Raw genomic sequence first — 25,742 nt, 5'->3', positions numbered from 1 at the left:
GTACTATTTCAACATCTCTTGATTCCAAAAGGACTTTGGCAGGACTAATTCAAGAATGTAAAAGTGTTATGAAGGACTATAGCCTTAAATTTCAGCAAAATTGGAAAATACCTCTAAAGGAGTGTTGCTCTCTTTCAAAGAATGAGACAAGAACTTCCAGAACTCGTGACGGAAGCAGCGCTTCAAAAGAAGTTTCCAAAAGGAGGAGTCATCCCAGCATATTTGTGCTTTATTTTATTCAAGAAGTAATGAAGTATTTAACACAAACATATCTCAGAAGCTACAAAAATTAGGATAATGGCCGTTTACTTAGCTAAGAAATGTCTTTTTTCTCTTATACATGCACAAATACCCCACCTCTACACAAAAGGAAGGTGAGACTTCCAGAAAGAATAGGCCATGGCTGTAGACTTAAGAGAAGCCTATAAACAGCCAGGATGGCTACCATGAAGACCTGGCAGGCAACTGTCTAATCCGACAAGGCTTTCCAATATTGAGCCATTTTACCTCTTTCCAAAAAGACAGCAAGGCCAAGTGTTAATTTTGAAAGAAAAACCACTTCTGGTTTCAAAAACCTTTTCAAACACCTTCTTTTTGTTATGTTACCTTGATTGTATACCCTGATCTGATCATATAAGTCTGTTCTTCAGGAAAGACTGTCAGCCCATGCTGTTCTTGATGTGAACAAAAGGTGGATCATAATGACCAGATGCAACTACCTTCTGAAAACAGTGGAGATTTCTTTGCTTGCAGAACTAGGCTTTCTGACTTTTTGTTTTCTCACAGTGGACAGGACTTTTTCCAACAATCTGGTTGCTCTCAGGTCATTTCAAAGAGTAACAGATGACATGCAGAAAATTTTGCCATTTTAGACTCTTTCCCTTGGACCAGGCTTCTAAAATGGATGCCAAGCCTATGAAATGTATATCCCTTTTTAGAAATACAGCATAGGCAGATAACTGCTATCCCATAAGCTACAAAAGAATCAAAAGATCCCCTTCTCCTTCAGCAAGAACTCAAGTTTCAGAATTCTCACTGTAAAACTCTTCTCTTCTCAGCAGGACCCAGCAACAAATCCTGTGCTTCCTAAACCAGCATAAGAAACACAGTTCAACCAGAAGAGCTATAGCCAGATTTCACAGCAAAGAAATTGTAACACATAGATAAAAATGAATTATTCCCTCTAGTGAAAAAATGCAAGCACTTTTACCATAGCATCCAAACAAGGATAAAATGTTTTCCAACTGCATGAAACAATCAGTTCTAGCTCTTTCTTAATACACATTAAAACAAGCTTGTTTTTTCCATATTACCTTAACACCCAAAATGGGCACCAGCAGAAAGCCTTCCTAGCTCTGGCAGCCCTCATAGGACAGGTAGTGCAAGCCATTTAAATGCTTCATCTCAAACCAATGCAGCTGATTGTCACTCCTCCTGTAACAAGAAGCAATCCAAATAAAAATTGATGAAAGAAAGCAAATAGAGAGGAGAGTTTAAGATTTTATCTTTATTGCTATTAGGCTTCTATTAAGATTGTCGACTTGGCTGCCAGAAACAAATTCCTAGGCATCCTTTCTTCTATTCTGAACCTGTTCCTATTTCTGCATGAAGACCCTTCATTTGTCCTACAGAGTTGTCTGTTAGGGGTGACCATGGAGCTGGACCACTGCAGCGCAACTATGCAAGTGCACCCTAGCTAAGGCCACAGCTCACAGAACACAAATAGAAGGTGGTTTTCATCATTTTTACATCACATCATCAGACCACATGTCCTAGTGAAGGTACCTTGAACATTCCGATTCCTATTAAGTAAAATCAGATTTCAAATTTAATCTGCAAATAAAGAGATTTCAGAATTATTTTATTCCCCCAATCCCCATTCAACAGACACCCCATCACCCCATCCCATTCTTTATGAGGTTTTTTTGCTCTCAGGATTGTCACTGTAGAAACACAGAAAGGAAGACTTCATTTATACCTTGCTTACTCCAAGGAAAAATAAATACAGTGTTCTTTAAGTCTTAAACATCAATTCCAGCTCTTATATGACTATAAATTGGGGATGTCACTGGATGAAAAATAAAACACTCTAAATGATGTTTTCCTAACACTGCACCAGCTGACTCCATTTGAAAACTCTGTCCCATAGTCTTTTGTAGGTTTGAAACCACAGTTTCATTTCAGTTTCTCTTAAAGAAGAAATGACCAACACATTACAGTTCAGCTTTGGAATTATTTGGAATACAAAGTAAAAGGTTTGTGTTTATTTGGGTTTTTTATATCATGTTGCAAAAGCAGAAGCATGTGAAAATGCAACTCCCTCCCATCACGAACAATGCATAGACAGTCCAGTCATGATTTAAAGAAGGCTTGCTATAGTACAGTAACCTGAATAGTCATAGATGCTGTAATATAGGTGAGGTGTAGCTCATGATGTTCACTATTTTTCCTGTTATACAGTGGTGGACTTGTCAGCCCTGGGTGAAGGTTGGACTTGATGATTGTAAGGGTCTTTTCCAACCTGGCTGATCCTATGACTCTATGGAAGTAGTACTACAAATACGTGTTCCTTCTTTTGACTCGGTGCTTAGGGACTCAACTGAGATGTGGCAGACCCAAGTTAAATCCCTCCTTTCCCAAAAGGATCTGGCTCTACACCTTCCAGAAAATAAAATCACCACCAGGCTGAAGAGTTTCAGAAGGAAAATGAAGACGAATAGTGCTTTCTGCCTCTTCCTCACTGCTGTTCACTTTGCTTACATATTTCCTAGTGTTCAAATTAAGCTGCTTGTTTCTTAGGCAAACATCTTAATCATAAGACCAGAAATAAATTTTCTGAGTGCCCTGTAACCAGGTGAATATTACAAATTTGGGTTAAACTAAGAAATTATTAGAAGACAAGGGAGTAGTCACTTTCTTCCCCCCTCCTGCCGTAGAATACTAACTTTGTACTTAGGGCATTTGCACCTGTAGTACAAGATACAGGTTCATGTGTTGCCATCAGCTTAAGTTAATTCTTCCTATGTCACAAATTAACTCCTTTGGCCCTTCCTACTCCCCGCATAGGGGGAAGTCACCCCAACACAGGACTGCAAGGCAGTCTTCTGCTTTTGTCATAAATGCTTCAAAATGGTGCTTAGAAAATGTATCACTTTGGTTTCTGAAACCAACATTTTTCCCTTTTTCATATCTTTCCCTTTTTCAACTGAAATAAAGCCTGAAAAAAATGGTTGCAGATAAACTGCAAACTAGGTTAAGTGCTGATCTGCAAATTCAGTCAGTAAAAAAACCTGAGCTGTTTCTCCATGTGAGCGGCCTGGTCCATAAGCACAAGCAGCAGTTTTACATCCTGCTGCCGTGATTGCAACGATTTCCACCCTTTCAGTGTGTAGGTTGTGCTTCACCAGCAGCAGTTACCTAAGGTAACCCTTGTGTACAGAAAAGCGTGGGTTCTTTTGCAACCAGTCCACTTCAAAGCCAATCTAGCTATGCTTCAGCAAGCCTTCAAGACAGATACATGCACTTAAAATGGACAATTATGTTTAAGCTAATCCTACTTAATGCCACAATTTCATCATTAAAATATATGCCAATAAGCCAAATTAACATAAACATGATTCAAATTGTTTCAGGCCACTTGCATGGTAATGCTTGGGTAGTTGTAACTAGATTGATTTAGGAATTACATTTTTCTTTTGAAGCTATTTTTCCCCAAAAGGATAAGGACTTGATGGCTGCAGAATATGACTAGTTTCCATCTGCCAAATGCACAGTAAAAATGGAAACAATCAAGACAAGCAAGAAAGTTCCCAAATTAAATACATGCTAACAACATACAGCTTACCTACAGGACTCTTACAGGATGCTGTCTTAACCACTATGGCACATGAATGAGGGTATTCTTCCATTTTGGAATGTGTAGAGGTTTATTTAAGACTTGGTGGTGTCCATTCTTTTTGGCATAAAATTATCTCATTAGCGAAGTATAACGCCAAAGGGAAGAGTGAAGCCATGGAAAGCAGAACTACTTGTCACATTCTTGGTCTTGGGTTGAAATTTCATCAAGAGATGCTAGCGAAGATTTTCTGTAAAATGTAGTTGTTGTATATTTTCAAACATTCCTGTTTGAAATTCCTGTGATGCTGGATGGCAAATTGAGTTCCAGGCTAAAGAGAAATTACTATAAGGGTTCCATAATAATGAGGCTTCATTGGTCATAGTCACTCACTGAAGAAAGACAATAAAGCAACAAATCTTGTAAAAACAAACCAGTTATGAATCTCATGGTAAGGGCTTAGGAAGGACAACAACCAAATCTGAGAGCCAACAAGAATTCCTTGATCCAAAAAGCTTAGGAACCACCTATCTAAAACAAGACATAGATTGAAAAATAGGATATGCATTATTGATTTTGAGGCACTCTTGAATAGCAGAGGAAGATGATCAACTTATTTCTGCTTTCAAAAAGGCAAAGTATTATATATTCATGAAGTTATTTTCTTATACTTTCTGCATAGGCACAATCACTACAACCAAAAAGGACGGTGGGGAGTTATCAGTGGAGGAAGAATGTTTAAGGAACGGCTCAAAACTGGGCATGAACTGACAGGAGAGTTGGGGAAGCCTGGGAGCTGTGGTCCTCCTCCCTTCTGCTCACACCCATCTGAAAAAATAGATGCAGAAGGTCGTTCACACAACTCAGAGAAGAGAGCACTTGAGGCTTAGTGGGACTTAGGGACCTAGAGACAGCATTTCTGGTACATGGTAAAATACCTGCTGTAGAGACCACTGCTGCAGAGAGCTGGAGAGAAGACCCCAAGACAGGTATTGATATGACAGTAATGGAGTGACTTGGACAACACACAAGAGATCTCAAGTTCTTACATTTAGAGAACTCTATTTATAGGCCTTTGCAAAATGTGATTCATTTACTCAGAAAATCCTTAAGAAATCAAGTCCACAAGTATTGTTATTTTATAAAGAGGAAGTCAGCAGAGGCAAGCTGAGTGATCTTCTCAAAGCCAGTGAGCTCCTGTCAGAAAGAGTGTTCTCAATCAGTAACAATAAAAACGTGAGCTCCAGGGCTGGTTCCTCTCTTAGAGAATTGAAGCCAAAAAAAGAACTTGACGTAAGCAGTTACAAAAGTATATATATGTTCCAAGTGGAAGCAAAGCAACACACACAAGTCGAAGAGCAAATAACTGCCTAGCAAGGATCTTAAAGAACATATTTGTTGCAAGATTTATTCAACTATCTGAGGAACTGGTAATCTTAACCTATAGGAAGTGTTGTTTGAAATAATTACTCTGATTTCACTGTGACAGTGCAGAAGAGGAAAGAAAAAAAGGGAGGGAAGCGGAAAGAAGACTAGCTGAGCAGCAGAAAGGAAAGAGTTTTACCTTACTCCTGATTCTGAGTTTATCCTCATGGCTATGCTATGGTCTGGAAAAATTCCAAGCTCTGAGAAATGGAAACAGAACAGGTGGGTTAAAAAATTAGGAATGCTTAGTAACTCCTTCTATTTTAAACTCATCCTTAAACTCCAAAAGAGAAAAATATCAGAGAGAAAAAGGAACTGAATTATGATTTTATTAAATAGAATGTAAACAGTCATTTGAAAACAAAGGGCAATGCAAATTGTTGTGTAGTCACACAACATTCCTCTTGGATTTGAAGTTCACCAGCAGCAGTTCCACCCCTTTTGAAAGTACAGCCTGACGTCTGGGCTGTTCAGCCTGAGCAGCTGCTGGAGCTACAAAGCCTGTTTTCATCCTCTGCCAGGATGGGAGTGATATGGCTTCCCAACCCATCCAGGATCCTGTGTTTTTCCTTTCATATTGCCCTCCTTCTGCTTCAACAGACTACTGCAGAAAGAGAACTGAAGTTTGTGGTTGCAGTAAGTAGTTTTGTTTCCTATTTTGCTGCATGGAATATGGGGAATTAGATAATGGCTGTCGAATCAAACAAGGTGTGTAGTAGCTGTGCCTCTTTTTTAGACTTAGGAATAACTACTGCTGCCCTTCTGCTTGCTGAGTTCAAAGATACAAATGCCTCTGGATATGAGAATTTCCATCTCCTAATGCCTAGCTATTCTTTCAAGATAACTGAACAACTTAGCTTTGTCGTAGACACATAGTACAAGGCAGTTAAGAGATCTGAGGTCTAAGTTTACCTGTTCTTGCTTAATTTAACTGACTCTGGTGCATATTCTAAGAGCTGGCGATTATGGCCTACCCTTTCTGTGCTTGAAAGCTGAAGCTTATGATGTTTCAGAAGTTACCACAAAAACAAAAGTATTTTCCGTTTCAGAATAACTGAACTGGCACAGCAGTATACTGAGAAACAGAAAGGCTTATTTTTATGTAGAGATTTGAGATACATGTTGCTTTAACTGATATTAATGAGGCTGAAAATGGACTTCAATAGGGGAATTTTGCTGGGCTATTTCTTATTTTAAAGTAACTAGACATTAACTCAGTGTCGCTTTGCCCAGAACCTCAGGTGAAAGAGAGATTAATTCAATGAATTAGTTTAGATCATGAAGACTGCATCCTAGAATCATGGACTAGTTAGGGCTGGAAAGGACCTTAAGATCATCCAGTTCCAACCCCCCTTTTCATTCCAATTTCTTTTTTTAATAAGAGGTATTATGATAAAAATATCTAAAGGGATCTTCTCAATACAAAGGCATGGAGATCAGAAATAGGAATTTCAAGGTCTTCCTCCTTCTTTCTCTATTTGAGACATGATGTGCACATACAGAAAACAGATAGAAGTACTGCGTCCAAAACATATCAACTAGCTCCACATAAAATATTTCACATCTAGTTGTCTGCTGGCTGCATTGTAGATGTGCCACTTGGAGAGAGGCCAGAGAGCACAGGAAAAACCAGTTCCTACTCCTGCTCAGGCTTATGGCTCCAATAGACACTACACACAGCAGAAACTCAACACTAATTCCAGTAATGTTCTGTGTATAGCAATATACTGAACTGTTGTTTCAGTGATAAGAGGGAGAATAGGACACACAGATGAAATCAGGCAGTCAGCAAGCATTGCAGAATTAGCTCTATGAAGGGAAGGAGACTTTTATTGAATTGTAGCTGTTCTTGTGTTCTAACAAGCATTGGGTTTGCAGAAGGAGTTACAGGAAATGCTCCCCATTATGGAGACAGAGGCTTCTTATCCAAAATCAGCTGCTTACCACAACTACATGGCCACCTACCAAACAAACAGAGACATGACATCATTTATTTATAGGGTAGCTTATCCCAAATTAATAAGAGGTAAATTCCATTTAAACTGCCTTCCTTTTATCCCTGATACTTTCCTCAGACTGACCAATCTCCCGAAAACATTACAACAGGTTTATTCTTATGATCAACATACATCTCTTTTAACAAAGCATGGTTTCTGTGCGTTCAACTGAACTTTGCCTTCTGTACTCGCGGACTTGATTTTCATAGGAACAGAACTGCTAGCATAAATCAATCAGATAGGAATTGGACCCAGAGCATTTCATTGGTATAATGGGATATAATGACTGTGTGGCTACAGTTAAGGTAAGTTTGAAAGGCATCTTCCTAATTCAATAGCCATTTTCCAGCTGTACCAGGCAACTTCTATATTTTCATAGGAGACTATTACTGCGTTGTGAAAGCATGTCATAATGGCTTTTTAACACTTTCTTAGCAGAACTGCACAATATAAAATCCATCTGCAGGGGAGTAAAACTCAGACAAATGCTCTCTTTTGCTCACTTCTAGAACTGTTCTGTGTTCCCTCTCCTCACAATTACCATCTTTGTGCTGATTCTCTGCATTATGGTTACTGGCCACAAGTCCATTTGTCTGAAAACCTCTAATTCCAGACAATTTGTCAAAATGCTCTCTCAATCTTCGTCCTCACATGTACACGTTAATCTTCACCATAATTCTTGCACACTGAAGTTAAACTAGGCAGAAGAGAAGAAAACAGGTAATACACAGGACCATCGATTACCCAACTAGAAATGAAATACTGATTTATTGCTTTGGTATACAGAAGTTTTGACCTCTCACTTCTGCCTCTGCACAGGCATGCATTTCACTTGTCATATATACAAAGAGGTGTGGTTTCTGAGGTGCTGCGATTTCATCATGTCTTTCTTCTTGTAACTCAGGACAGGAAGCGTTGTCTGAGCATGTTATCTGTCTGTCTAATCAAGCCAAGCCATTTGGAAACTTGACTAGACTTGCTCAGTATGTCTCTGGTTTCCCTGCACTGGCAGTATGATTGGTTTCATTTCTCTCTTGTTTCTTCACTCCTATTGCTGGCTTCAAAACAAGTCACCTTTTTCTTGTAAGTAAGTCGAGTCTGTCAATGAAAACATCTAAGTTTTCTAAGTAAGATAATTCACAGTAATCCATGGCATTTCTGAATGAAAGTGCTACATATACTACATATGCCTTATTCTCAGTTCACTCTTCCTCACACCAGTTTTCTTCCAACATGATTTTTCACCTGATAACAGAAGCAAATGCTGGCCAAAACCTGAGTCCTGTGGCCACTCTGATCTGAAGAGACCACCCTCACCAAGTTACAAAGAGTGAATGGGAGAATCCAGACACCAAATCAGGTTCAAGCTGTATTAGAGCTAAAGGAGAGGGTATTTGGTAACTATCCATCTGTTCCTTTGGAGAACTAACTGAGGTGAAGCACTGCAGCTAGACAAAAGTGCTGAAATGAACATGCCAAACAGGTCTGCTTTGCTCTCTTCGTGTACATCCTCCTTGCCCTCCCGTCCTTCTTGATTTCTAGTTATCTTTTCACCTTTTATGAGGCCTCCTTGTTCCTTTTTGCTCACCCTGCCATGTTCTATGCCTTCTGAAAGGTCGGGAAGGCAATGTGTAGCCCAGAAGCAATAAATGCTGCAGCATGTATGTTTTTAAATTAATCTGAAGCTTTGTAGGGATATATTTTCTTTCCCTAACAGTATCAGGCTTTCTAATGAAAAATACAAACTTCCAAATACACAAGCTCTTCTTAAAGACTTAATACTTTCTAACAAAAAAGTCTATTAAAAAGTAGCAATGCCTGAACAAGTTAAGCCTTCTAGGTTAAATGGTTGTTCATAAGGTCACTGTTTCATTTCCAGCTACAGCTGAAGCAAGGTCATTTTCAGGAGTAGCAAGCAAGGAGGTCTGAAAAGCTTAGTTCTTCAATTCCCAAAAGCAGGGTTTTGCTCTTAGATGTCGTCGTTTCTTTCTTCCCAGTTCCAGCTTAGTGTTAATATCATATTTCCATGTCACTGTGCAATGAAGATGCAGAAATACAAACAAGGAACTGAACTCTTCTATTTTGTGTGGACTTGGAGAAACTGTGCTGCTTTTTAGAATGAACACCCTCCACTGCTTCCATTTCTTAAGGTCACAAAGAGAGAAAATATTTTCCTTTACGTCTCCTGCTCCTACATAGATTTGAGTATCTTTTGATCTTGACCTCTTTGCCCTCTAACCTCTGTTCTGGCTTACTGAAAGATTTTAGGGTTTCAGTGATGTGACTTTGAAATACACACTAAGGGTTACGTTGCACATTAAGTATAAAGTATTGTAAACCACTATTTCAAATCTAGCACATTTTCAGTAGTTTTTCACTGGCCAAGTGTTGATCCATTGCTACATACCTCCTAAAAAGAAATAATAACAGCCATTTCATCACGTCAGTCGGTTTGAGCAAGTGTCAGTTACTCATAAAAATGTTTTTCTGTGAAGTTGGATAATTTAACAAGTATGCACACACATTGCAATTGGGAACGTAACCTTCATTCTCTACAGAGGCATCAGCTTGTCCAGAAAAGCTAATGAATCCTACCTGACACCAATGTATGTCAGCATGTCAAAACACCAAGGAAATAGCAGTGACACAGAAGTCCTCCTCTCTCATTTTTCCTGCATGCAACTGAATCAGGCAGCAGACAATGTAGCTCTTTACATATTCTCCTGTTCAATAGAGGTTCACTAAGAAATTGCTATTGTAAACCAAATGAGATTCCAGATTACTAAGAAAAGAACATGCACAGAATGAAAAATCACATAGAAAAGCAAAGATAAAATCTACAGTAAAGCTTTTATGGACTTTTTTGCTCTTTTTTATGAGTTCTCATAAAAGAAAAGGTGTTTTGCTTTGTTGAAAGTTCAAATTCATGTTGATCAACATGTTATTGAAAAGGGTGAAAAAACCTCCTTGATTTCCTGAAAAATATTCATTTTGGGTTGGCCACATCTGCAAAATTCAGCTAGCAAAGCAAAAAAATAATAATAAGCAGGTTTCTACGTGGTTCTAATTGTAACATCTACTCTAGCGAACCTTGCTGTCTAGTATAGAAAGTGAACAGAGGGAGAAATCCAATTGCATTTGCCTTTAAAGGATAGTATTTTCCATCTCTGAAGCACCTACTCTAGTGCAGGTTTGTCGACATTAGTGCAGGAGGCTGATGGAAAGGGTGTATGTTGTAATTACAACATTAAGCCACACTGCTTGTGTTTATTGTGGAGAATATAAACATAAAACACCAACCAACCAAACAAATGCGTACAAACCTCTGGTGTTAGGGCAAGAACGATGTGGCTTCATGAGGCAATGGAGAGTATTCATTAAGTCAGGCTACATCCCAGTGAGGTATTACTGAATATATGTAAATAAATGAATACTGAATTGGATAGAGTCCTGCGAATCTGTATTCCAGCATTTCCTTTCACATGAAACTTCTGTGACTTCATTTTTCTAATCCCACACCTAACGTGCTTAGGGAGGGTAATTCAGAATTTGTCAGAACTATTTAATTTGGGAGTTTTACTTTTTTTGGCTGCTGGAATAAAAATCCAGAAAGACTCATATAAGGTTTCTGATGTAAAAATCATAGGATTGTACATATCACGCTAATATTCACCATGCTGGAGTGTCTAGGGTAGCAAAGCAACCATACCCTTTGCTCTTACTGAGTTTAACAGAAAAAATCCTACAGACCTTAAAAAATATTTTCATACGTGTATGCAAAACAATTCATAGAATCACAGAATGGTTTGTGTTGGAAAAGACCTTAAGATCATCCAGTTCCAACCCCCTGCCATGGGCAGGAACACCTTCAACTAGACCAGGTTGCTCCAAGCCCTGTCCAACCTGGCCTTGAACACTGCCAGGGATGGGGCAGCCACAGCTTCTCTGGGCACCCTGTGCCAGCGGCTCAGCACCCTCACAGGGAAGAACTTCTGCCTTAGATCTAACCTGAACTTCCCCTGTTTCAGTTTGAACCCATCACCCCTTGTCCTGTCGCTACAGTCCCTGATGAAGAGTCCGTCTCTGGCATCCAATTAATAAATATTAAGTCAGATAACAGTGTAATGTTTATATATATCTACATCTATATTTTAGGATGATTAAGAAATCACACATAAGATCCATGTGTATATGGAATTGCTTTTAAAGATACTGCTATGAAAGTAGTTACCAAAAGTTTCAAGTGCCTATGCCAAAATAATTAAATAATATGAGCACATCAATAACTGGTTTAGTATTCAGAGGTGCCAAGTGTCCAAAATTCAGTCAGTTTTCTTGTCTGGCTGCCTAGCTATGGATGTCATCTCAGCATTAACATCTTGGCTGATTAATTTTATGTTCTAGGAGGAAGAATCATCAAGCTCATGCCCATTCTTATATAATTATACCTATTCTTGTGTGTACAGAATGTACTGCAGTCTTACTGACTAGGTTTCTGCAGACTCTCCAGAATGTTCATCTGAAAAATGGCCCTGGAAGGATAGTGTCTGCTTGACTTCTAGCTAGGTAAGGAAGGGATGTTACCAGGAATTAACTCCATTTTTATTGGTCATATTGTTAGGTTTTCCGACATGGTGATCGAACACCAGTTGTAAATTTTCCAACTGATCTACACAAGGAAAGTGAATGGCCCCAGGGATTTGGACAACTTACCAAGGTATGTTGACTTATTTAGAAGAACTTATATATACTACTAAAATAGGAAGTGGGCAGATTTTTTATGCGTGTCTCAGAAACATCAGCAAATGCAAAGAACTGACAGTTGGTATTAGCCACGCCATGGAATTCATAAAGATGTTTGCAACATTACCCATCCAACTTCTGTTAAATTGAAATCTTGGTCATCTTGGCTTTATAACCCTTCCTAAAACCCACAGCTCTCTCATAGTGTGTCTGCATTCACTTAAATGGCAAGTTTAAACATTGCCTATACTCAGCATTGATGAAGTTCTAATGACCGTTAAGCACTGGGCCCTGTGACAGGGCAAAGGGATGAAACCTGCCCATCAGGCCTAGTGCCATCTCATCATTTGACTAGCAACTATCTACTCACAAAACAAGGGAAGAGGTGCAGGAGAAGGCTGCTTCAGGGCACAATGTGTCTTCTAATGAGGCTGCTTTCAGACCAGTTTCACAAGGATGCAGTGAACCTGCTTCTTGCCCTGGCATTTCAACATCAAGCTTTAGCTCTTTAACTGTATTTGACATATGCAAGTCTAGCGAAAAGAGAGGCCAATGTATTTCCTAATAATAATTCAGCATGATGCAGAAGCATGAATCAGAGACAGTTCAGCATTTAGTGTTTGAAGGACCTGTAGAATTCAGACACTCGGACAACACCTTACTATCCCCAGGGACATGGCTTATGTTGCAAGAAGACAAAAAGTTCTTGCTTTGGCACAGATTCTTTTTGAGAGCTTGTTGCTACTTTATTATCTTTTTAGCAACAGTAAGCAAGAATGTACTTCTCCAACAGCTAGAAGTTAAAAAGCTCAGCTCACAGCTTTGGTAATGAAGAAGAGGAAAGACGGTGTGCAATCGAAGACAACTGCAGGTGTACCAAGGCAAATATGGAAGAATGTTACTTGAAATGCAAGCCACAGATTATGAGGCTGATCAAATAGCAGAGCAGTAACAATAATAACTATTACATTATTTATCATCCTTTCTCAGCTCTCACTGACATGCATTTTAAAGAACAATGTTGATCATCAGTGACTCCAGGAGTGTCTACAGAGCTATGCTCTGTGGCAAATGTACGCGTATAGAATCAGGAGCATTGCTTTTCCTGTAGCAGATGTTAGAGCCTGAGCACTTCACGACGTATAATTATTTCATAGCTAAAACTTAGTATTTCTGCTAAAACTTAGATCACCTACAACATATAGAGTTGTGCTGGATTTGGATGACGTAGAGTTCATCTTCTTCACAGTAGCTGATGTGGAGTAATGTTTTGGATTTGTGCTGGAAAACAGCGTTAATAGTTCAGGGATGTTTTAGCTACTGCTGAGCAGTGCTTGTAGAGTCAAGGCCTTTTCTGCTCCTTACACCACCCCAGCAGTGAGCTGGAGGAGGGTTCAGAAGGAGCTGGAAGGGAACACAGTGGGGACAACTGACCTCTACTGACTAAAGGGATATTCCATGCTATATGGCATCATGTTCAGCATATAAAAGTGGGGGGAGCAGGAAGGGGGAATATTTGGAGTGATGGCATTTGTCTTCCCAAGTAACTGTTAGGTGTGATGGAGTCCTGCTCTCCTGGAGATGGCTGAACACTTGCCCATGGGAAGCAGCGAATGAATTCCCTGTATTGCTTTGGTTGTGTGCATATCTTTTGCTTTACCTATTCAACTGTCGTTATCTCAAGCCATGACTTTTGTCACTTTTAACCTTCTGATTCTCTCCCCAGTCATATTAGGGGTGAGTGAGTGCATAGCTGTGTGGTGCTTAGCTGTTGGCTGGGCTTAAACCACAACACTACAGCATGCAAATGGCTAATGTTCACTTAGAAACTGATTGCTGCAGACAAGAAAGAACACAGAAAATAAACTTCTACATTAAAAGTCTCCAGTCACCTTAATCTAATAATCATCTGTATGCTTGCCTCACAGACTGGAATGCAACAGCTATATGAACTTGGACAATACATGAGGGAAAGATATTCCGGCTTTCTGAACAGCACATACAACCGGCAAGAGGTACATAGCAGACTGTCTGGAGGACATTGCTCCGGCATAGCAGAACCATGGACTTGTGCTAGATAAAACCACATCATCATATTCATTTCATTAATGGAAAAATTAAGGTAATAGAAGAACATTATTGCAAGTCAGGCTTTTATGTCAAGGTAAAACATAGACTAAAGTCTAACTTTCAGCTCTTACGTTCAACTTGGGTCTTCAACTGCCCAATTCTCCAGGGCTGAACAGCTCCAAACCACTGAATGAACTGGCAATTTATACATAATGACCCAGTATTCTTCTACCCCACTGAAAGGCGAATGCATCCATGTGCCATGTCACATACTTCATCCTGTAAAAGAGGGGTCTAACAGTTGTTTGGATATGCTTGTCATACAGTACAGATCATTGTGGGGAAGATAACACTGCCATTTTGATCTATACATGAAGGATGCATTGATGGAAAAAAACATAAAAACCACAGCTTTTCCATGCTTCCAAGAGAGATTTACAGTTTTAAGTGCCTTTATTCTTCAGGTATAGCAGATGAATCATGGAATCATTTGGGTGGGAAAAGACCTTTAAGATAATTGAGTCCCAGATGTAAATCTTACACTGGAAATCCACCACTAAACCATGTCCCTTAGCACCCCATGCACACACATCAATGTTCCTCTGAATCTCAGAAGATGAAAAGCTTCCTTCTTTTAAATCATGCTTTCTTATTATCCTCAGTTCAGTCTGAGGGTTGGGTTCCAAACTGAGAGATGCTTTGGCAATTCCATTTAGCTAAATGCAGTACTGAGTTACTGAAAGCTGAGTTACAGTTTCACTGTTTTGACTTTATGCAGAAACACAAAACTGAAACCAAGAAGGCAGGATTGATGAGTTGGGTCGAATTTCCTTATTATTTGTATTGTTTCCATTTTATTCGTAACTTTCTGCCATTCTATCTTCAGTTTTACATCCAAAGTACAGATTATGACCGCACCATTATGAGTGCCCAGTCATACCTTTCTGGCCTCTTTCCACCAACTAGCAGCCAAATTTGGAACCCTGAGCTTCTCTGGCAACCCATTCCAGTTCATGTTATTCAAAAATCAACAGATCGGGTGAGTACTGGCCAAACATTTCTTGTAACACCTTAAACTTTCCCAAAAGTAAAAAAAGAGGGAAAAGGGGGGGGGAAGCTAAAAAGTATGTTCTATTCTTTTTGAGTTCAATGGAACAGAAAACATCACCTGCAGCTACTGGCTGACAAGCATATCATAGGTGAGATGCAGTAGCAGCATGAAAGTCCTCCTTCTGTAGTTGCAGAATACCTGAATTGTTGACCACACATTACCATTTCCAAGGTACAGCTCTAACATTTCTCCTGGGAAGGACATTTTTGGGCAGCATTAAAGGAAAGTTGCCCTTGACCTTTAGAGAGGACAAGTGCTTTTCTAAGCAGCAATCGGCTAGGCAGACCTCCCCTACTTAGGAAGTTTGCTCCATAGTTTATTCAAGCAATGGAATTTTCACCAGCCAGTGTAATGACCTTTCAATTATTACTTTCCTCTTCTGGTAGCACTTAGGCACCCTAATTACAGACAAGGGCCCTTTTATGCTCAGCACTACACAAACATTTAATGAAACCCTGGCACTTGCCTTGCAGTTCATACGAAGAGCAGATCTACCTGAATAAGGTCTTGTAGAAGTATTACTGTATCTCTGCCTGACTCAGGTTTAGGTTTTGAATTTCAGTGGCTCCTGTGACAAGGACTGTGTAAGGAACAGTGTGTTGAACAAGGACAAAAAGTTACTGAGTCTAATGACATAAAGGCTAATTTTCTTCTGCCTTTGAGTACAGAAATTGATGTTTACAAAAACCCTATTAAGTAACTGCCTGTCCAGTCACCAACATCACAGGATAGACTCTGTCATTAGGGGGTGGCTGTACCTGCCTCCCATTGGCATTTCTCCGTTCTTGGAGGCCATACTTGAAAGCAGGTACAGAGAAAAAGGGCTTCCACAAACTGGATTAGGCACAGCGTGATTCAGCTTCAAACGTAACTCCGTCTCTCAACAGAAAAGAATGCTGTCACTGTTATTTAAATGTGGGACACTAGAGGAAGTTCTTTCACCAGAAGACCAAAAAAGCATCAAAGTGGTCAGAGCTTTGGCCAAATAAAACCTCAAAGCCCTTAGGAGAATCACAGTGCTGCACAATGACCTGTTTGGAGAAGGCAAGCTCCTTTGTAGGAATCACTAGTACCTCATCACTGCTGCTTCAGGACTGGGTATTGATGCGTCACTGAAACACACCCCTGGAGCAACTTAGAACTCCTGTTAAATATGCAAACCACCTGAAAAAAGAAACTGCTCCCTTGTTCAGCCAAGCAGATGTTTGAGGGTATTTTCAAGCCCTAAGCAACACAAAGTGGGAAGCTGAGGCCAAGTACTGTCCTGTAAAAAAACCCTAATCATAGTTTATTTTTTCAGCCACTGAGATCTATCGAGACCTGAGAGGCACCAGTCCTGAGCATTGCATCATGAAGCCAAAGGGAGTGGCTTCGTTAATAACACCTAGAGGGGGATAATTAAGCCATACAGCGAGAGAAACATTTATTATTGTGTAATTAAACAACACTGCCAAGTTTCATATTGCAGCTTTGAGACTTCACCTTCCAGTGTGCTGCTGTTACAGGAAAAATGCACCCTTGGAGCTCTGTCCAAGTGCAAGTGTGCCAGTGTCAGCTGGTGGCTGCCACAAGCTTCACGTTGATAAATCAAAGAGAAAAGAGACGTGCTCCAAGTGCAGCCTGCAAATGTCTGCCTGAGTGAGGGCAGAGCTTCTTGCACATACAGAAGCCATAGCTACTGAGGTTGATTTCTCCACTGTATACTAAGTCATGATTTATATGGTTATAGGATATTAGTGCTGGGTCAAAAATGCTCTAATGATGTGACAGAAAGTGCTGAAGTAGCACAAGCTTATTTGCTCATTTTAACTTTTCACTGACACTTAGTGCTGGAGCAGGTATCATCTGTGCTGGAAATGGCATAAGGTATATTTACCAAAGCACAGTTTCATGGACATATGTATGTATACATGGTTCAGCTCAAATATGAAGTACAAGGTAACCTCGTAATGCATACCCTTGGAGTTATTAAAAGTGAACCATAACCCTAAACAAGAGCAGAGCCATTAGGCTCACAGCTTTTTGGTATTTCAGCCACATGATTTACTTGTCACTCTTGTTTCAAGTTCTGTTCATTAAGTGGTACTTAAAATGCTTACCATAATGTGCAGCTTACCTCCAAAGAGATGAGAGCAGGATGTATAGATGCAGAAGCAATTAAGATTCCACACCAGGTGGAGGCAAGCTGAATCAGGAGGGATTCAGAAATTAAGAGGGAAATCGTAGCATTTTAAATTCCTAATCATGGATCCTGATTCATTTCCCAAAGCAATCCTCTGACAGACATGCACAACCGCTTTTTGGCAAAATCAGTTAAACTGACGGAAATCGAGCTGTCATAGACACAAGTAGCCACTGAAAAGTCAACCTACCACAGCCCATTGCTTATGTTAAATGAATTCATGACCAAGGCACCCAAACAAATCATTATGGAGTAGCAGTAGCACAGCCGTGAGTCTATCAAACGTACTACATCGGCAACCTCAGCAACAGAGAAACCAGCGGCGTGTTGATTCATTATAGAACTATTCTAAGCTTACTTCTCTTGTTTCAGAGGCTGCATTTTCCTCTGCGTGACTGTCCCCGTTTTGATGAACTTCAGAATGAAACACAAACATCAAGTGAATTTCAAAGGAGAATACAACCATACATGGTAAGACAAAAGAAGAAGGAAACAAAATCTAAGAAGGAAAGTAACTCAGAGGTAGAAGTTACAGAATTGCATTGTTTCCTTTTCCTAAAATGCAAAAATAAAGCCCTGAGGACTCTCTTAAAATCAGGAATGTAGACCAATACAGTCAAAAAGTGTGTTCGATATTCTCAGGCATTTCTCCTATTTTCCTATATTAGTCTTTGATATGACTTTAACATTAATTTGCTGAGACTACTTAGAGCTTCATGTAAGGAAAGTGCCATGATGGGAGGGGAGAAGACAATTCTGGATGCAGGGATTTCTAGTTTTAATGGGCAGCACAAAACCGAGTCTAAGAAATCTGGTAAATCTGAGCCTTGGGAAGGTTTATGCCTTCTTGCTGTGAAACCTGTTGACACTACAGAAGAGAACTAAAGCTTGCCCGAGCTGGCGAACACTCTGGCTTATGCAGACTTCTCTGAGGTGCATTTTGGATCCATCACAAAACATGCCACAGTCAAGAGATTCAGAACTTCCCATCCCAGTGCTGCAGCAGGATGTAGGCACATGGATGGTGTACCTGCCTCAAGCAACCATGCTCTTGACGATAACAATTGTTCTGGAGAGCGGCTGCTGCTGCTCTCCTGTTTGCCTACCATGCACTTTGTACAAGCACAAATCTAACAGGGATCTTGTGCTCCTCAAACCCTGACAGCACATGTACACAGGGAAGTGAATTCTGACTTCAAAGTCATCCTGTCTTTCAGCTATTAGTAGGAAACAGGTAACATGGGAATAAAGCACACTAGGGAATCCCTTTATTCTTCTATAGCAGCATGCAGAACGAATCCCTATGGGAACTATTGTGGAACTATTACTCAGACATTCAGCTTCCCTTTGAGGGCAGAAAGAAAACCTCGTTTCCTTTTCAATTTCATTTTACCTCACCCTGAGTATTATCCTCAGCTCTCTTTAATTTTGTATTTTCTCCTCACCTTTATTCTCATTTTCCTTTTCCCTCAGTGCTTTCCCCTTCCTTGTATCTGAAGGCTTGAGGGGACTGAGGTAGCCTCTTGGAGCAGTCAGAAGAGGGAGAGAAGAGTGCAGCAGAGGAAGCACCAAATTTACCCATAGCAGGGCTGAAAAAAGTGCACCTGAAATAGAGATCAGAACCTTCAAATGGTTACAAAATCAAATCTGCAATGAAAACCTTCTGCTACAAGGGTTTCACTGGTGTAAAATTAAATGCTACTGTGTTTCTGGGTTGGAAATGTATCTGTATGCATCTATGCTCCATATGTATTGAGTACTTGTGGTACACTTTGCACTTTTTTTTCCACCAGGATTTTATACAAACGATGGCAGTTAACACAGGACTTGAACTAAATCATCTTAAAATACTGGATAATTTCCAGCTCTGGAATACATACGACACTCTTCACTGCGAGGTAATAATAAGGCGACTGAGAAGGAATCAGGAAGGAATGACTCCCAAGTGGTGCTTCTGTTAAACCATGGCCATGTGGCTTCATAGGAAGGAGTTGCCTTTTCTTCTGGATTTGCCCTTTTTTATTATTACTTATTTAATTCTTTTAAATTTGAATCTAAGTTCTGATTCAGAGCACTGGTTAAGGATAACCAAAACCCATGGTTCACAGCTCAGGAAACTGTTGTTTCCATTTCACGTTTTATCCTGAAGCACTGATACTGAAATCCATTCCCTTTACTGCCTCCTTTTCCTTCCAAAAAACCTGCTATAGGATCGAGTGTGCTGCCTATGACATATTTATGATTTTTAACAGGGAATAATTTGCTTTCACCTACCAACAGGTAACCACCAAAATATGGAGATGTTGAAAATGAGAGGTAAGATTATAAGTTATCAGTTAGAAAATTAGGAGACAATGATACCTTCCAGTGAGTAAAATCAGACTAGCCCCAAGCATGGCATGGTACCATCTGGTCCCAGTCATTATGAGCAGCACATAAAGGCTCTTGAACATGCCCTCTAGGCACTGAGGCACTTAAACACTGTAAGACACTGTCACTCTTACATGCCTGGAGAGTGACACTTGTCTGTAAATGGCCACTGATAAAACTGGCATCTGGACAAGTGTATGGAAAAGGCAGGAAAAGTTGGATCCAGGTTATACCATAAAGACAAAGAAGAAAAGAAGATGATAAGACATGTCTGCAATCTTTCACACTAGCAAAACCAAACCCGTATACCTCTATAGAAAGAACACGTTATATCTACAAAGGATTCCCTTCACAGGTGTTTTCCCTTTTCCCATTCATCCACTTCAGGCATGCTGATGAATGATACCACACTTGGCAAAGAAGTGCAGGACAGCCTCAAAGAGTCTAAATGTAGTAGTGTGAGCATGGGCAATAGGGCAATAGAAGGAAAAAAAACCATGATTTTGCTTTCCTTTCTCACCAGGGTATTCACAATTTCACTCTCCCTGTATGGGCTACCAAAGATGTAATCAACAAGATGGAAGAACTGGCAGAATTGTCCTTATTATCACTATTTGGGATTTATAAGACAGAAGAGAAATCACGACTGCAAGGAGGTAAATATAAAATGCATAGCTCTCAGACAGGAGGAGACAATGCTTACGGTAACATGCAACATCCTGTCACCTTCCTCATGCAAAAGCATTGATACAGAACCTTGGTTTGTAATTCTGGACATTGGATGCCATATTCGGCACCAAAATATGTGCTGAATGCTGGCATTTGCATGGTGGAGATATTAAAAACAGGTGTAAACATTAATGTCTTTAATTATCCTATGCTTTTCCAGGATTTTAAGAGTACTGAAATTCAAGGGGGAAAAAGTAAGCCCTCATGGGTATAGCCATTACTTGTCTGATATTAGGTTAGGTTAAGTTCTGTTTCTCCAGCATTTATTCTAATTGCTTCCTGATCTTTGTTCGTTCCTTTGATGAACTGGTTATATATTGTGCCAAAAACTTGACAATACACTGGTGGCTCTCTGAGAGACAGATATAAAGCTGCTCCAAACCAGCCTGATCAGAAGAGGGAGATTCAAGTTGTTTCTAAACTGCAAGAACTAGGACTAGTGCTTACCTCCAAAACTGGGGCACATAGGCTATGCCCATTCTGATACAACTTCAGGACACAACCCAGGAATTTCTCATATGATTCCCAGGTGTCCAGGAGCAGTAAACCCAAACAAATGAGCTTGAATATCCACAGCATGGGCCATTTGGCGGTAGTTAGAGGCTAGTACAGTTTGCATTATTGCAACGCTCCGAACAGACAGAAAATGATGGAGAGGAGGTTTCAGCCTAACAAAACTGGAAATGTCATTAGCCCCAGTTCTCAGGATAGTTCTGGACGGTTTCCTCTGCAATACCTTCTCTCTAGTTATGAAATTGTAGTAAGCTAAAAAAAGAGTATAAAGCCTGAGTAGATGCCTTCTGTTTGATATGCAAAACCTTTTGCCTTTTTGGTTTCTATGCAAATGTTATATCTTCACTTTCCTCTTCCTTGTTCCCACATTTTAAAGGTGTCCTTGTGAATATTATTTTAAATAGTATTAAGCAAGCTGCCAATTCTTCAAAACAAAGAAAAATGGAGGTCTACTCTGCAGTGAGTATTTTCATCTTTCATAAATCTTGCTATGGTTTTGCCAGTAAAAGACCCTTGACGAAAATAATCCGAGTCTCCCTGCAAGTTAAAGAATAATATAATAGAATTCAATTCAGGTAACAAGCTGAACACCAGTCAGTACAAGAACACAGCAGGAGCATGGATCTAATCTCAGTTACAGTCAAACTGTACTTGCTAAAGAAAACTATGGGGTTGATCATCCATTTCTGCACTTGAAAAGGGTGATGCATCAGGAAAGATGAGTTGCATCTTTCCTGAAGTGCTCCTAACCCAGAGATGCTGGCAAACAGCAGAACTTCAGCTGCACCTCCAAACCTTCCCTCTGCTTAGGAAGGGATGACACAGCTGTGGGCTCTTCTTTGATTCTTTCAGAGAATGAAGACAGCCATTTGGATCAGACCAAGATCCACTCTGCTCATTCATTATCCTGTCTCTAACCATGGCCAAGAGCAGGGAAGAATGCGAGAATAATGCTAGCACAGAGTGATGCTCCCCCTGATACAACCTTCCTGCAATCTGTGGCTAAGGGACTTCTGAGATAGAATGTCTGTGTGTTTAATAGCTCTTGACAGACTTTCTTCCATTAATTTATCTAATCCCTTTTTGAATGCATTTATACTTATGGCCTCTGCAACATTCTGTGGCAATGACTTGTGTGTTAAAAGAAGTACTTCATTTCTTATTTTTGAAACTTAATACTGATTTAGCTCCTTCCCAGCATTTCTATTGTGAGAAACAGGGAATAATCATTCTTTAGCCCCTTTTTCTGGGTCACTCCTGAATTTCCTATTTTCTGTCACACCTCTTCCATCTTTCCTTTTCCGAGACAACAGTCCTACCCTATTTAATCTTTCCTCATATAGAAACTGCTCATTACCTTAAATCTTTCTTGCTGCCTTTTCAACATGTTTTCTAGCCCTACTATATTCTTTCTGGTAAGGAAGAAGTGCATCCAGAATTTTCACTGCTGCTTTAATGCCCTGAGGCCAAGTATACATTTATTTTTCAAACTAGAAAGTTCCAGATCCTGAATAATAATTAAAACATGGCTATTGGATTATAATATAAATAAGCCTTGCAGATATATATATAAAGATGCTTGCAAAATTTAGACATCAGGCTGTTTGGACTTCCTTCAGCTCCTCCTCCTGGCATACCCTGCAAGAGGAGGGATAATAGGGAGAGGAAGAGACTGCAGCTGGGTTGGTAACCGATTCCATCAAAATAGAAGCCAAACTGAGATTTTATTGTGTAATTCCAAACAAAAGGAACAACAATTTTTAAAGTTCTGCAGTGTGTGTGGAGGACAGTCTTTGTATGCAACTATCTGTCTGCTATTCTACCTAAAAACAAGAACTTGTATCTTCACTTGAAATGCCACAGGATATACTACCTTATGCTGCCTTAACCTAACACCCCCGAAAGAAGGAGTAGCAATATGCACTGAAAAACTAGATTTATTACTCAGACCACATCTTGCTTTCCTCCAGTATCTCTGTTGCCAAAATGTTGCCAGATGGTGTAAGACACATTGTGCAGTAACTCTTTGAGAATGCTCCTGCTGTCTGTAGTAAGGTGGTTTTCCCAATGGTGCATATAGGGATTTATCTTGATTTCTGCTCCCCCTCTACTCTTGTTTCATTACTCTGGATAAATGGACTTTCAAGGATGGGATTTTTTTTCTTTCCAATAGCATGACACCACAGTTGGGGCCCTCCAGATTGCTCTCAATATTTTCAATGGAAAACTGCCACCATATGCTGCTTGCCAGTTCTTTGAACTCTACCAAGAAAGTAGTGGGCAAGTATCTTCTTACGTATGCCAGAACAAGGAGTGTTTGGAATTGGTTTCCCCTTTCCCCCAAATCACTTTCCTCTCAAATATTGTTTTAAACTGATAATTCACTGAGCAGTAAACAGATACAAACTTAGATTAAAAATAGGAGCAATTACATTTGATGCATGCATCTGTGTGCTTTGAAAAACAGGAACAAGAAGAAAACAGTCCTTACTAGCAGGAAGTAAATGGTAAAATACATTTTCCTAATACTTCAAATGATAGCAAAACCATTTCCAAGACATGCCATAAATCCCAAGGTAAACCAGTTGGCTTAGAAGACCCTGGCGCTGTTGCAACTCAAGGAACCTTCAGAAGGACCTTTTGAGCTCGCTAGCGATCTGTAAATAATGTAACCAGCACTGGCAAAGTGGGCTTTGCAGATGTCTTCCACAAAGCTGCCATTCTTTACAAACAGGTTCTAGAGTAGGATGTTTCCAACATTCTGTCTCTAAACAGGATAGCTTCTATTTAAGAACCTTTTCAAAAACACCTTTTCGATGTTGTTCATCAGGCGGTACAGTATTGAAATGCATTATCGGAACGACTCCTCAAAGGCTCCTTACCCACTGACCCTGCCAGGATGCACCTCTTCTTGTCCACTTGAGAAGTTTGCTGAACTAGTTTCTCCTGTGATTACAGAAAACTGGTCAAAAGAATGTGGGAATAGAGACAAAATGAAAGGTAGGGTAACAGCTCTGTATTTTCTACACAAGACACTGAGGCAGAAATAGGATCACTGGCTCCAAACTTTGTACCTTTCATACAGGAGGGAGATCTCCCTTTAACTAGTGAGGACCAGCTTTACTATGGACGGGGAAAGCCAAGAGAAATTAAATTTCTCTGAAAATGTGAAGAGCAGATCTGCCCAGCAGTGTGAAGGAAGTGTTCTTAATAGCATATTCACATAAGGAGCTACCAAAAGGCCATGGCCAAAATGAGAGCTCCATTTGCTGGAAATGTCCAAGGGAAACACGGGTGCAGGTACTATGCAAGGAGTCCTGTGCATGTTGGACACATCAGACCCTCTGTAGATGCAAAGCAAAAATGGCTTGCACATGCACAGTAAGATTGCTGCATGTATATTGATAGCACATGTACGATGTTTTGAGGACACCTAAACCTCCACTGTGCAGAGTGCAGCTGATCCATGCACAGAGAGCAGCTATTTGCCTCAGACTACCCACAGCTGATAACCTCTTCCTGCCTGAGTATTATTTCCAGGAGCGAAGTGAAGGGCAAGGCAATACATGCTACTTTCCAATCAATAGTCCTGGTATTTTCCCCTTCCTGCATTTATTCAGTGTTTTGCTGATCCCTGATGAAATGCTTTTGTTTTCATTAACTACACGTTTCCTTCTTGGCCTGTGAAAACAGAGGAGAAAGATTAATGCACAGGAGAAAGAAAAAGCATAGATATGCATTTCCAGGTATATGTTTTTATACTTGTGTTGTGTATGTCAGTAAATGCAGGCCACGTGATCTTGCCAGAAACATGACCAAATGCAACTCTATTTCCATTGTACATTTGTACATTGTACATTTGAATGTTAACTCTATCTAAAATAATACCCATGTATGTCTCTATCAACTCACTTTTCCTTTACTCTTTTTCCTTCACAGATATTTTCATTGGCTTTGACGTTGCTGTTGGCTTGTTGTTCATCTTTGACCTTGTGCTGCTCTACCTCCTTTATCATTATGGACGCTGCAGGCGCAGAAACAACTACCAAGACATTTAAAGGGGAGGTAAAGAAGTGAAAGAGAGAGCAGAAATCCTTTAAGTTCATTATATCCCTCAGTTTGCTGTGGCCAAATTAATCTCCAAAGCATATTCCAAAAGTCTGAAGAGCTGAGGTATCTGTGGCCTAACTCCTAAACCACTAAACATCTGCAATGAGAAATACTGTAGAAATACGTTATTGCTAAGAACTCACTTCTGTAGGAAGATGGAATTACTTCAATTTAGCACTTAGGTTTTCTACTACTATTAATCACTCTGAAGTTAAGTAATGGGGTGAAGGGATGCTATTGCCTATGCTTTTCCTTTTTCTTCTCATATTGCCTATTACTATTTGTCCCTCTGCTGCTCAATGAGTCTCTTGAAAATCACAGTCTGTAATATTTTCCTTACATCTTATAAATGGCTATTTTCTTGACGCATAAGGGAATGTTTTCAGTGAGCAGAAGCTGCAATTACTGTGTGAAAAGATTCAAGCCAGTACTTGTGCAGACTGCTTCAGCATTTATTCATGCAAATCTATGCATGAGTTTTGACCTTGGCCTTCAGCTAATAAAGGTCTGCAGCCTGCTTTTCAACAGCTCTGGTTTAGTGCCTTGGCAGTGTTAAGAGTTGGACACAATGACCTTAAAGGTCTTTTCCAACCTAATTGATTCTATAATTTATTTCTTTGAGCCACTTTTATACTAATTCCTTGAGCTATCACTCTG

General features: G+C 39.9%; 1 protein-coding gene and 1 long non-coding RNA gene across 2 annotated transcripts; one reads left to right on the top strand and one right to left on the bottom strand.

Annotated features, from left to right (window-relative positions):
* Positions 1–1,240: 1,240 nt before the first annotated feature.
* LOC133274932 (uncharacterized) lies at positions 1,241–24,787 on the bottom strand. The gene is made up of 4 exons (XR_009745339.1): positions 23,858–24,787; positions 9,853–9,980; positions 7,149–7,221; positions 1,241–1,418 (listed from the first exon to the last, which is right to left on the bottom strand). It is a non-coding gene; the product is annotated as an uncharacterized LOC133274932 (long non-coding RNA).
* On the top strand, positions 5,031–25,181 carry ACP3 (acid phosphatase 3). The gene is made up of 11 exons (XM_061464544.1): positions 5,031–5,896; positions 11,879–11,974; positions 13,929–14,015; positions 14,957–15,109; positions 17,736–17,834; positions 19,157–19,261; positions 20,257–20,389; positions 21,352–21,434; positions 23,149–23,255; positions 23,806–23,975; positions 24,915–25,181. Exons 1-11 carry the CDS (start codon positions 5,783–5,785, stop codon positions 25,031–25,033), a joined length of 1,266 nt encoding a protein of 421 aa, XP_061320528.1. The 5' UTR covers positions 5,031–5,782; the 3' UTR covers positions 25,034–25,181.
* The last annotated feature ends 561 nt before the right edge of the window (positions 25,182–25,742 follow it).

This window comes from Pezoporus flaviventris, unplaced genomic scaffold (assembly GCF_033815535.1).
Source record: "Pezoporus flaviventris isolate CSIRO_AGI_PZ_B2104156 unplaced genomic scaffold, CSIRO_AGI_Pfla_v1 ptg000037l, whole genome shotgun sequence".
Lineage (NCBI taxonomy): Eukaryota > Metazoa > Chordata > Aves > Psittaciformes > Psittacidae > Pezoporus > Pezoporus flaviventris.
Note: the sequence above shows the minus strand (reverse complement) of the source record. Positions and strands in the feature narration are given on the sequence as shown.

Bases quoted from the DNA above. Each gene is read 5' to 3' on its own strand.
- ACP3 (XM_061464544.1), top strand. From the start codon at position 5,783: ATGGGAGTGATATGGCTTCCCAACCCATCCAGGATCCTGTGTTTTTCC. The intron at 11,975-13,928 runs GTATGTTGACTT...CTTGCCTCACAG, and splicing joins GATTTGGACAACTTACCAAG to ACTGGAATGCAACAGCTATA. The intron at 23,256-23,805 runs GCAAGTATCTTC...GTTGTTCATCAG, and splicing joins CTCTACCAAGAAAGTAGTGG to GCGGTACAGTATTGAAATGC.